This window comes from Candida dubliniensis, chromosome 1 (assembly GCF_000026945.1).
Source record: "Candida dubliniensis CD36 chromosome 1, complete sequence".
NCBI classification, from domain to species: Eukaryota; Fungi; Ascomycota; class Pichiomycetes; order Serinales; family Debaryomycetaceae; genus Candida; species Candida dubliniensis.
The window spans coordinates 2,609,091-2,620,383 of NC_012860.1; the positions used below are offsets into that span (position 1 = coordinate 2,609,091).

Below are 11,293 nucleotides of genomic sequence, written 5' to 3' on the forward strand. Positions count from 1 at the left end.
AATTTATTGTAGTTCCCCCAATTGCTCAGATAAAAAATGGCGGGAATTTCTTATCAATGTAGTACGACATTAATTATTATTGATGTCAGAGAATTTATATGGCGGACAATGCATATATTAATTATAGTAATAGGTTGTATTTGTTATCAATTACTTACACTCAGAATTGCATTACACGGTTTAGTCATCTCTTAATTATTCATTGCTTCTGGTGTCTAGGCTTGAAGTTTTAGTAGATTCTTTTAGTTTTAATCTCAATTTCTATTTACTATATCTCAAACAAGCAATAAGTTCCGGCGACCAAAAAAGAAAAACGAAATGGAAATGAAGCGGAACAGGCGTGAACCAAGAAAAAAGGAAAAAAGGAAAAACAAAACTCAACAAATCTTTGATTGATTTTGTTACCCTATATAAAATACTCAAGTGTCACATAACTTTAACAATAAACAAAAGCAAACAGACTTTTTTTTTTTTTCTTTATCTATCACTATCAAATCTACAATAGACAACAACAACAACAACAACCACTACAACTGGCTACAACCGGCTACTATTTTGAATAAAATTAAGCATATATCCACATAAATTAACTTCTACTAGCATTCGTTTTACTTTTTTTTGTTTTCTTTAAAGTTCATTATATAGATATTATATGATTTAAGAAATGTCCAACCCCCAATCAATAAAGAAAACTGAGAGAAGACGATCAATAGCGTTATTGACAAAATCTCCATTATCTCAATCTCCATATATTAGTCCATCACCTAGAGGTTCAGCGCCTAGTTCATATATTGCCAACAACTCTCAGTTTTTGCGTGGTGACATTGAATCAGTAGCGATGGAATCGGCATCGGAAAATTCGTCGGAAAATCGACAATCACCAGAAAATGATCCAGGGGAATTTGAAAATGATATTGATTTGGCTAGTGGTATTGATGATCCAGAATTAATTAGAAAAGTGTCTAAGCATTTACCTAGTGATTTTGATTCGTTGAAACAAGAAGGAGCTGATATAACTCGAGATTTATATAAGATCAAAGAAGATGTTCAACGTCCATTATTAAAAAAATCACGTAGTTGTGATTCTATAGGTGCTAATCTGGTGAAATCAACTGCATCGTCATTTAATGTTCCTGGTGGGTTTCGTCGGGAATTTTTATTAAATCAACAACAACAACAACATCGTGATGAACGATTAGAATCTTTACGTACCACAACTCCTAATTTCTTAACTAAGAATTTCATTGAATTTTTAAGTATTTATGGTCATTTTGCTGGTGAAGAATTGGAAGATGATGAAAATATTGCTAATCATTATAAATATTTACGACCTCATGAACAAGCTCCATTACTTCAAGATGATAATTTCAATCCACGAGGAACAGCCACTGATCGAAAGGCATATTTTTTATTGTTGAAAGCATTTGTTGGAACTGGGGTTCTTTTCCTTCCTAAAGCATTTTATAATGGTGGATTATCATTTTCTATTATTATATTGTCATTATTTGCTGTATTGTCTTGGTGGTGTTATTTGATTTTGGTATTTACAAAAGTTGCTACTAAAGTGTCTGGATTTGCTGAAATTGGATTAAAATTATACGGACCTTGGTTTCAAAGATTGATTCTTTCTTCTATTGTTATTTCCCAAATTGGATTTGCTGCTGCTTATATTGTGTTTACCCTGGAGAATCTTCGAGCATTTACTGCTAATGTGAGTCCGTATGATGTGAATGATATTAACATTGTTTGGTTTATATTATTGCAAGTTGTGATAATTGTTCCATTATCTTTAATTCGTGATATCACCAAACTATCTTTACTGGCAGTATTTGCTAATGTTTTCATCTTGACGGGGTTAGTCACTATAGTTTATTTTATGTTATATCAATGGTTGGGAATTAATCATGGTCATTTTGGGGGAAACATTGAGTATTTTTTCAATGAATCTGAATTCTCTTTATTTATTGGTACCGCCATATTTGCCTTTGAAGGCATTGGATTAATTATTCCTATTCAAGAATCAATGATTCATCCCAACAATTTCCCTCGAGTTTTGGGTCAAGTTATTGTCACCATTGCTGTGATAATGATAATGGTGGGGAGTTTGGGATATTTGACGTTTGGTGATAAAATTAAAACGGTTGTGTTATTGAATTTACCACAAGATTCTCCAATGGTTATTATCACTCAATTATTATATTCATTAGCCATATTATTATCGACTCCATTACAATTGTTCCCAGCAATTAGATTATTAGAATCAAAATTGATTTTTGGTAGTGGTAAAAGTTCATCAAGTGTTAAATGGTTGAAAAACTTATTTAGAACTTTATTTGTTGTATTCATTGCATATATTGCATTTATTGGTGGTCAAAATTTAGATAAATTTGTTTCATTTGTTGGATGTTTTGCTTGTATTCCTTTGGTTTATATGTATCCACCAATTTTACATCTTAAAAGTTGTTGCAAGATTCATTCTGGGTTACTGGAAAAGGAAAAGAATAATCGTTTTTGGTTAAGTCTTGCCAATTATGTGTTGCTTGTCATTGGAGGGATATCATTTGTTTATACAACCTATGAAATATTGCTCACCTAAAGGGGGGAGAAAGAGGCTTAACAACAACAACAACAACAACAACTCATAAAAAATTCCCGCATACACTTGAAGTCAAATTAGCTAAACTGCATTTTCTAAATACTACAATAAAAATAAATCTATTCATTTAAATATACACATACATACATATATATATATATATATATTCTTCATTTTTTTTTTTATGTATGAATAATTAGACAATCTATACAGTTTTAAATTATTTATATCTTTCTTTTTATTCCCATTTTTCTTTTACCAATTTTCTAAAATCATGAACTGCTTGATAAACCCCCACTTGAGCATTTTCTAATCCTTGATCCATATCATTTTTCAATTGTTTTAAATTTTTAGTTAATTCTTGTCTTTGTTCATATAATTGTGGTAAATTTTCTTTTTCTACATTATCATATTTTCCAATAATGGCTTTAAATGTATTTGGCATAAAATATTTTAAACTTAATCCACCAAACATTATTGGAGTTATAAATCTTATAACAATATTTCTTTGTCTAACAAATATACTCCCAGTTAATGTCATAGTTAAAATATAAATTAAATTAGGTAATATTGGTTCATAAATTAATGAATTAATTTCTGAATTTATAGTAGTTAATTCATTTTTAAAAGCCAGAGTTTGAGTATTTAATTCAGCAGTCCAAATTGATAATTTATTATGTAAATAATGTCTAATTGAATTGGCATATTTCTCTAAAATTGGTGTTGATCTAATTACCATCCCATTAATAAACGTTGCTTGACCATGAATTGATTCTTGTTCTGCCAATTCTGGAGTTATGGCAGTTATGGTACCAGGTTTGTTTATTATATATTCATCATCTTCATAAAATGAACGTTTAACCATGATTGGATATAGATATATATAAGAATAAATATAAAAGCAAATTAGTAGGTGGTTCTTGTTGTTTTTGAAAGGTTTCCGTTTTCACTTTTCACTTTTCACTTTTCAGTTTTTTCTGTTGGGATTGGTGGTGGTGATGGTTGTGGTGGGAGTTGTTGGTGGTGATAATAATTAGCAAGAGAAAGAAAAAAATGAAAAAATTGTTTTCAACCAATGAAAATCAAATGTCGTGTACCGCTGGATAGAATCAAGAAAATGATCAATATATATTTTGCAACAATCAATCTTGCCAGATTTGAAATGAATAGGATTATTATTTTCACTACAGTAATCAATCAAGGGTCAGCTTAAGATCATGACTCTATAATCCATTTACAAAGTTATGTTTTTGTTAGAGATCTCACGAAATAAACCACGTTATTAACCAACACTATAAAGACAAACGAACTTTATTATTAAAAAAAAAAACTAAAATATACAAGAAAACTAACTTATAACCAATACTTAAAAGCACAAATTAGCAAGCCAAAAATCAATAGTATATAATAACATACAATAAAATAAATAGATTAATAAACCGAAAATTTTCTTCCCTTTTTTTCCTTTAAACCAATTAACATTAATAATCAAAATTGAAAAAAAAAAAAAAATTCATACTAAACTTTTGTTAATCATTATTTACTTTTTTTTACCAAAGATCCCTTTTTTCTTCTTCTCATGCGAGTGGTTGTTGTTATTATTGTTGTTGTTGTTACCTGAAGCAATCCCTCCTAATGGTTTAGCATTCATTGAATCCATAGTAGGAACGTTCAATTGAATAGTATCATTTTGTGTCTTGGGTGTATCATTAGAATTGGCCGAAGACGAAGAAGTTTGTGAATCATTCATACTAGGTGGTCTCAAATAATTTCCATGTTGCAGGGTGTGTGGTCCCTGTTGTTGTTGTTGTTGTTGTTGTTGTTGGGACACTTGCTGACCACCATTACCGTTTAACATAAGAGGACCACCAGAACTAGCACGTCTAGATGCTGGAGCAATTCCATTACCATTTCCATAATTGCTAATCACATTCATGGATTTACGATTGGTTCCTGGTAATGGCATACCACCTCTACCTCCCATATCTAAACCATCTATATTACCAGCAAGAGGCATCTGAGAACGACGATTTGATTTCTTTGGGTTGGTTTTGAATCGTTGTTCAAGGAATGGATCAATTGGGGCAGCATTATTGAAACTATGATGTTGATGTGGTTGTGGTTGTGATTGTGGTGGTTGTTGATGTTGCGTTTGTTGCTGTTGCTGTTGTTGAAAATCGTAATATGAACTGATAGATCCAGTCAATGAATCCAATCTTTTTTGTGGCATATTTTGATGTTGAGGATTTGAATGCATAGGTGGATACTGCTGATACTTGTTAAGTCCTGGCATTGATCCATTAGGTCTCAAGTTAGGTGGGAAATTGCCTTGAGACATTCCACCATTTGGTAATCCATGAGGTGGAGCTTGGTCGTTGGCATACATATTTCCATTACCTTGATTGTATGGAGGTCTTGAATTTGGTTGGTTAATATTTTGATAATATTGCTGCTGTGGTGGTGGAATTGCTCCATTGTTGTTATTATAATATTGTTGCATTGGTGGTGGACCATTTCTATATTGTTGCTGTGGTTGTTGTTGTTGTTGTTGATCATAGTATTGTTGTTGCGAAGAAGCGTAGCCATTAGGTTGAGATCCGTTGTTATAGGACTGATATTGTTGTTGCTGTTGTTGTGGTTGACCTTCTCTATCACTTTGATGTGGTCTAAATACTTGAGCCCCGCCACCATTAGCATCAACAAAATTGCCACTGCCATTTTGGTTTCTAGGTTCAACAGGAGAATTTTGTGGTTTTTGTTGGATAACGGGAGTATTTGGACCAATAGCTCCTTCATATTCTACCAAATGTTTATAATCTTGGAACCCATCCAGAGTCATGACCGAATCACGGTTAACATTTTTGGCACCAGATACAGTATTTTCTTGTACTGGTGTTGGTTGTTGTTCCGGTATTGAAACTGGTGATGTGTTGTTTACTGGTATTGATTGATTCTTTCTATTGTATTGTTCTTCTAACTCTTTAATTTTTTGTTTATATTTCGCTTCTAATGATGTGTGTTCCTGTTCTAAACTTTTAATTTTCTGTTGATGTTGTTCATCTAATGATCGGTATGTACGTTCGTGTTCATTAATAAGTTGTTTTATTTTTTCCTCATTCTCATACTGAATGGATTTGGTTTTCCTGTCTTGATCATATTGTAAGTTTGATAATTTGGATTCAGCATCGACAATCTTTTGTTGGATGCTTTTCAAATTCATTTCTTGTTTGATCATATCGTTATCCAAGCTGATCTTGGCAATTTCAATATCTTTTATTGCTAGATCTAATTTCTTTTGTTTTTGTAATTTTCCCTGGATATTCTCATCTAACTCTTTAGAAGAGGCACCATTGGTGGCAGAAGAATTCTTGGAAGAAGATTTTCGTTCGAAAAACAAAGAACCAGTAGGTGAATTGATTTTTTGAAATTGATTCATAGTGGAATAAATGTTTTCCAAGTAAGGCGTTCTCACTCCATTATCATCACTTAATAAAATTGGTTGCAATAATAATAAATCAAGTTCTAAATCATATTGTTTGTGGAAATTATAGAAAAAATTGGGGGAATTCATAAAATTCTCATTTTGGTTTACTGTTGGGAAAACATTCTCCCAATAGTTTAACAAATTTTTTTCATTCTCAAACCCTTTGACCAATTTGCAACCCATTTTTTTAATGAGCTTAAATAACTCGTTTATCAACCCAGTAATCAACGGTTTTGACAATATATGCTTTTCCAATGCTTCAGGGAATTCAAGTTCAAATAGCGTCATGATTGGACTAAAAATTACACGAGGCAATGCCAATTTCCATTGATAAGTGGTAAATTCAGTTGGATTTAAAGATTTCAACAATGTAATGGAACCATGAGATTCTTCTTGTACGGTCTGTAGTAATTTATAAACTTTTTGAAAATTTTTATTATTAGCTATTTTAGATGATGTGGAATCAGAGGTGGTGCAACCAAGATAAATTCGTGAATCTTTATTTCTAATTTGGTGGTAATATTCATTGCGCGATACCATTCTAACATCACTCTCATTCATGATAGATCCAACAACAAGGGAAGGGTTATTAGGGAAGTTGGTCGACACATACGGTTCCAATTTAATGTAGCCTGTCAGTTCCACCAATATTATAGAATCCTGATGAAGTAAATGGGTTAACCCTTGACATATGCCTTGAAAATCTTGCAAAGAACTACAACTGGTGATAACAATATCAAACTTTTGGGAATTAGGGATCTGTTTGAATGATGAATATGAATTATCGGGGGTATATTGGGACATTCCAAGTTGAGATGATTTCCATGTAATAGGGGATTTAGGATCAACACTTGAATTCATTATTGACACGGCAACCGTGTTTGATTGATAAAATCTCCAAGCGTAAAATGCAACATTTGGGTTAGACCCAACTAGTAAACAAGATGTTGGCATAATAGTAAATAATGGTTAAAGGGTTCTGATTACTAAAACAAAACAGGAATAAAAAAAAAAAGGATAGTTTATAACTATTGTTTCAAAAAGAAAAAGAGAAACAATTGTAAAGAGCAAAAGTGAAAGTTTATAGTAAATTTTTTTTTTTTTTTTTTTTTTTTCTTTTTTAGTTGTTCTTTTTGTTTTTTTTTTAAAAAAAAAAGGTGTGGGAGAGAAGGAACGAAAGACAGAAAGAGAAGAAATCTCAATTTTGGAATTTGAATAAAAAGTAAATAAATTAAATTTTTTCTTTTTTAACTCCTGACAGAAATAGAAATAGAAATAGAAACATTCTTAATATTTATTTCCTTTTCAGTTAAATTTACTTTATAATTTTCAAGATCTATAGATATTAGCAACATAGAAATCTATTCCTTTCATCTATTCCATTTTGTAAATCCGATTTTCATTGGTTTCTTAAACAACTAATGTAATTAGGAGCAAATCCAATTTTAAGTTGTGTTCTTTCAGACATTAAGTTGAGTGGTAGTGGTAGTTGTAGCAATATTTGATTTTGATAACACTTTCGGTGGTAACAAACCCCCCACCACAACCATCACCACCACCAGATTAGTAGAAGAGGACCCAAAAATAGGTCAAATTTCACCTTGTTAGTACTTAGTTCAAGGTTTAAATCAAGTGCAAAACTAAACAATCTAAAAATTTATAGTTTTGCTCGCGATTCAATACCATCATTATTAGAGATGGAAAATATTGTACACCTCCTTTTGATCTTAAAAGTGTATGTGTGTGCTCTGTATCTTTTGTGTCTATCAATTAAAGACGATTAAGTGTAACGTTTACTCCAACAATTTATGTGTTTTTGAATTGTTTGATATTTTGTGGCATTCTGTTGAACGGGAAAACGAGGAGGAAGGGGACAGTGGAAACAATGTAGAAATTATTGCAAAAACGACATGGCAGTACGTGTTAGTTGGTGTTACTGTGTTCCACACTATATATATGAAGAAGTCAATTGATAAAGGGTAGTAATAAGTTTCTACAGCAGTATAAATAAGTGATGAATTGCATCCATTTGGTAGAAGAAGAAGAAGAAGAAAAAGAAAAAAAAAAAAGAGTATCGTCGTTTATTACTTAATTAAGTAATTTAAATGCAACAATTTTTTTTTTCTGTCTGGAACTAAAAAAAGAATAAATTATGTAACAAAATCACAAATCTCTTTTACAAATCTCACAAATTATTCACTGGGTTGAATTACTAAACTATTATATTGAATTTATAATCAAGATTGACATAATAGTTATTGTTAATACACGAGGGGTTCAGGGGGTCATATATAAACTGATGTCAACAATCTTTTACTTGTTAGGGATGTTTCAGAAAAATATACCCAAACAAGCTTATTGTGGTATATAGCAGCAGTCGAGACAGAAATCGATTTGTCTCTTTTTTTTTTTTTTTTTTTCCGTTTGTGCAATTAACCTCAAACAGTATAATTTTGACTAAAGCCTTGAACGAGGCAGTGTTGTTGTTGTTGTTGATGTTGGCCTCAACAATTTATGTAATCCACATTTAGAGTTATAATCTTTCCAGTTTAAAAAAGTGAATAGGTATAGAGGCTCAGAAACTAGCCTTTTGGTGGCTAGTATAGTGTTTTATGGCGCATTCATGATATAAATATTTGCAGTAATTTCAAATTGAACAAATCAATTTCTCGAAGTCATTCTTTCTGTCTCAGTTGACGAGTCGTCGTCTATTTGTGTTGATTATTCCATTTTATTACAAGCGAAAGGAATACGAAAACCAAATTGAGAAAGTTACTTGTCGTTTTCGGCTCAACTGATTACAAATTTTGTCGGCATAAGCCTCCAATAATTGTTTTGAAAGTAATAATAGCCGACCCTGGGCGACACGAGTTCTCGACATGTTCTAGTACAAAGTTCTTGTACTTAGTTGTCTCAGTTTATTGTGTCGTGGCTCAACTACTACTACTACTACTACTACTGCTTTTTATTTGTTTTACTTTTGTTTGAACATTTGCATCTGTAACTACCAAAGACTCTTCATAAAAAAAAAAACAGAATCTATATTTAGAATACTTTGTATCACGTGAGTGGAACATATTTTTCACCACCAGAAATTAAGTAGCCACTTACAGATCGCCCCCCCCCCCCTTTTTTTGTTTTTGATATTATAAACTTAATAGTTAGTTTTCTTGTATATTATATATTATCATATTATTATTATTATTGTTAGCTCTGATTTCTTCTATCAATCATATGGTGAAACCCCTTAATTTTATGGATTATGTACAGGCATGCTTGATAATACATACACGACTGAATACGTTTAATCTTTTTTTGGTAAAATGTGCACGCATCATTGGGGATGATGTTCCTATGGCACACTACTACTACTACAAAAAAAAAATTTTTTTTTTAATTCAAACCTAATTCTTTCTTTCTTTTTTTTTTCTTTTTGGAAATTCATCAAGTAATCCATTCCATTGGCGTCGTTCTTTAGCATTTAATTGTAGTTCTAATTAACTTGATAGCTGATGGCAAAAATTCTTATTGCAGGTGAAGGGGGGTGGTTTCTTCCTAAACCAAGGAGAATATTGCATTTTCTGAGATAAGAAAAGAGTTTATGATGGTATTATAAATTAAAGCAAACATTTTTTTTAAAAAAAAAAGGGTGTATCTCCGGTTGATGAGTTTATTTCGATGACTCTTTCGGTCATAATCCCTTTTACATTTAGTAATTTTGAGATGGAAAATGATGTAAATGATTTGTAGAAACTAAGATTCTCTTTGAACTTGAGATGATGTAGTTTTGTCTTTTTTTTTTAATGAGACATTGGTGGAGATGTGTTGGGTTTTGACGCGTCAAGTTTTGAATTCTATTTTAATTTTCTTTCGTTCTTTACAATTTCTATAATAGTAAATCATTACTTCGGTGTCGATAAAATGGCAAGAGGTCAATTAATCTTAATTGAAGGTCTTGATAGATCTGGCAAATCCACTCAAGCATCAATACTATCTACTAAATTATCTCCTTCTAAATTAATTAAATTTCCTGATCGTTCAACTCCAATTGGGAAATTAATCAATGAATATTTAACCAACAAATCATTTACATTAAGCGATCAATCAGCTCATTTATTATTTCTGGCAAATAGATGGGAATTGAGTCAACAAATACAAGATTTATTAAATCAAGGATATTTCATCATATTGGATCGTTATATATATTCTGGTATTGCTTATACATTGGCCAAGAATGATTTCCATGATGAAACCATATCACAAGGTAAAAACAAACAACAATTGAACAACGTTGATTGGTTATTATCTCCAGATAAAGGATTACCTAAACCTGATTTGACATTATTTCTCACTTTAGATTTAGAAGAGATTAGTAAACGGAAAGGATGGGGTGATGAACGTTATGAATTACAACAATTCCAAGCTAAAGTTAAGCAATGTTTTTTAGAAATATTAGATACTAATGATGATCCAACTATACGTATTGTTGATGTTGGTGGGAAAACCATTGATCAAGTAACTACTCAATTATGGGAAATCATCGAGACTAATAAAAACCATGAATTAATTAATGATGCTATACAATTTATTACTTAAATGTTTGCAAATCTGAAAGAAATACACGTGTTACCGTTCGTAGCTTTACATTTTTATCAATCTAATCCATCTAAATAACTTAATCGATTTAGAATTTTCTTTTTCAGTAATTCTTGTATTTCTCCACCAAGATAAATTTCATCTAATATATAATATAATTTATAGAAATTAAATACAAGATCAACTTCACAAACACTATCAAAATAAATATCCAAAATTTCCACGAAAAAATGTAAACTTTCTAAATAACTCAATTCTGAATCAATTAAATCAATACCACATAAAAAATATAATCCAGCGTATCGTCTATATACTAATTTATTTTGTTGAAATTCAACAAAATTAGATTGATGTTTGGAATCTCGACTACTGATTAATCGATGAATGTCCAGTATATATTGTTGTTTTTGTTGTGGTGTATATGAATTGTCAAACCATTTAACTAATCGTGATTTGCCTTGACGATTAAGGACTAATATAAAATGTATTGACATAAGAAAGTGGGGAGGGGAGGGGAGGGAGGGATTGTTTGATTTATGGTGTAATTTGAATTGATCGGATTAATTGGGGGAAACCAGTAATGAATAATTTTTTGTTGCTTGTTATACTTTGTGAAC

General features: G+C 31.1%; 5 protein-coding genes across 5 annotated transcripts; 2 read left to right on the plus strand and 3 right to left on the minus strand. All coding sequences in view use genetic code 12, as the record gives it.

Moving 5' to 3' along the window:
- Positions 1 to 664: 664 nt before the first annotated feature.
- On the plus strand, positions 665 to 2,596 carry CD36_11040 (vacuolar amino acid transporter, putative; the record flags this gene model as incomplete). The annotated part of the gene is made up of 1 exon (XM_002417700.1): positions 665 to 2,596. One exon carries the CDS (start codon positions 665 to 667, stop codon positions 2,594 to 2,596), a length of 1,932 nt encoding a protein of 643 aa, XP_002417745.1.
- A 238-nt stretch (positions 2,597 to 2,834) lies between these two features.
- On the minus strand, positions 2,835 to 3,461 carry CD36_11050 (conserved hypothetical protein; the record flags this gene model as incomplete). Its single annotated transcript, XM_002417701.1, has 1 exon — positions 2,835 to 3,461. The coding sequence occupies one exon, from the start codon at positions 3,459 to 3,461 to the stop codon at positions 2,835 to 2,837; it is 627 nt and encodes a 208-aa protein (XP_002417746.1).
- A 675-nt stretch (positions 3,462 to 4,136) lies between these two features.
- CD36_11060 (morphogenesis/filamentation protein, putative) lies at positions 4,137 to 7,034 on the minus strand (the record flags this gene model as incomplete). Its single annotated transcript, XM_002417702.1, has 1 exon — positions 4,137 to 7,034. The coding sequence occupies one exon, from the start codon at positions 7,032 to 7,034 to the stop codon at positions 4,137 to 4,139; it is 2,898 nt and encodes a 965-aa protein (XP_002417747.1).
- Positions 7,035 to 10,001: 2,967 nt separating this feature from the next.
- CD36_11070 (dTMP kinase, putative) lies at positions 10,002 to 10,676 on the plus strand (the record flags this gene model as incomplete). Its single annotated transcript, XM_002417703.1, has 1 exon — positions 10,002 to 10,676. The coding sequence occupies one exon, from the start codon at positions 10,002 to 10,004 to the stop codon at positions 10,674 to 10,676; it is 675 nt and encodes a 224-aa protein (XP_002417748.1).
- A 56-nt stretch (positions 10,677 to 10,732) lies between these two features.
- On the minus strand, positions 10,733 to 11,170 carry CD36_11080 (clathrin assembly protein 2 small chain, putative; the record flags this gene model as incomplete). Its single annotated transcript, XM_002417704.1, has 1 exon — positions 10,733 to 11,170. One exon carries the CDS (start codon positions 11,168 to 11,170, stop codon positions 10,733 to 10,735), a length of 438 nt encoding a protein of 145 aa, XP_002417749.1.
- Between the last annotated feature and the right edge of the window lie 123 nt (positions 11,171 to 11,293).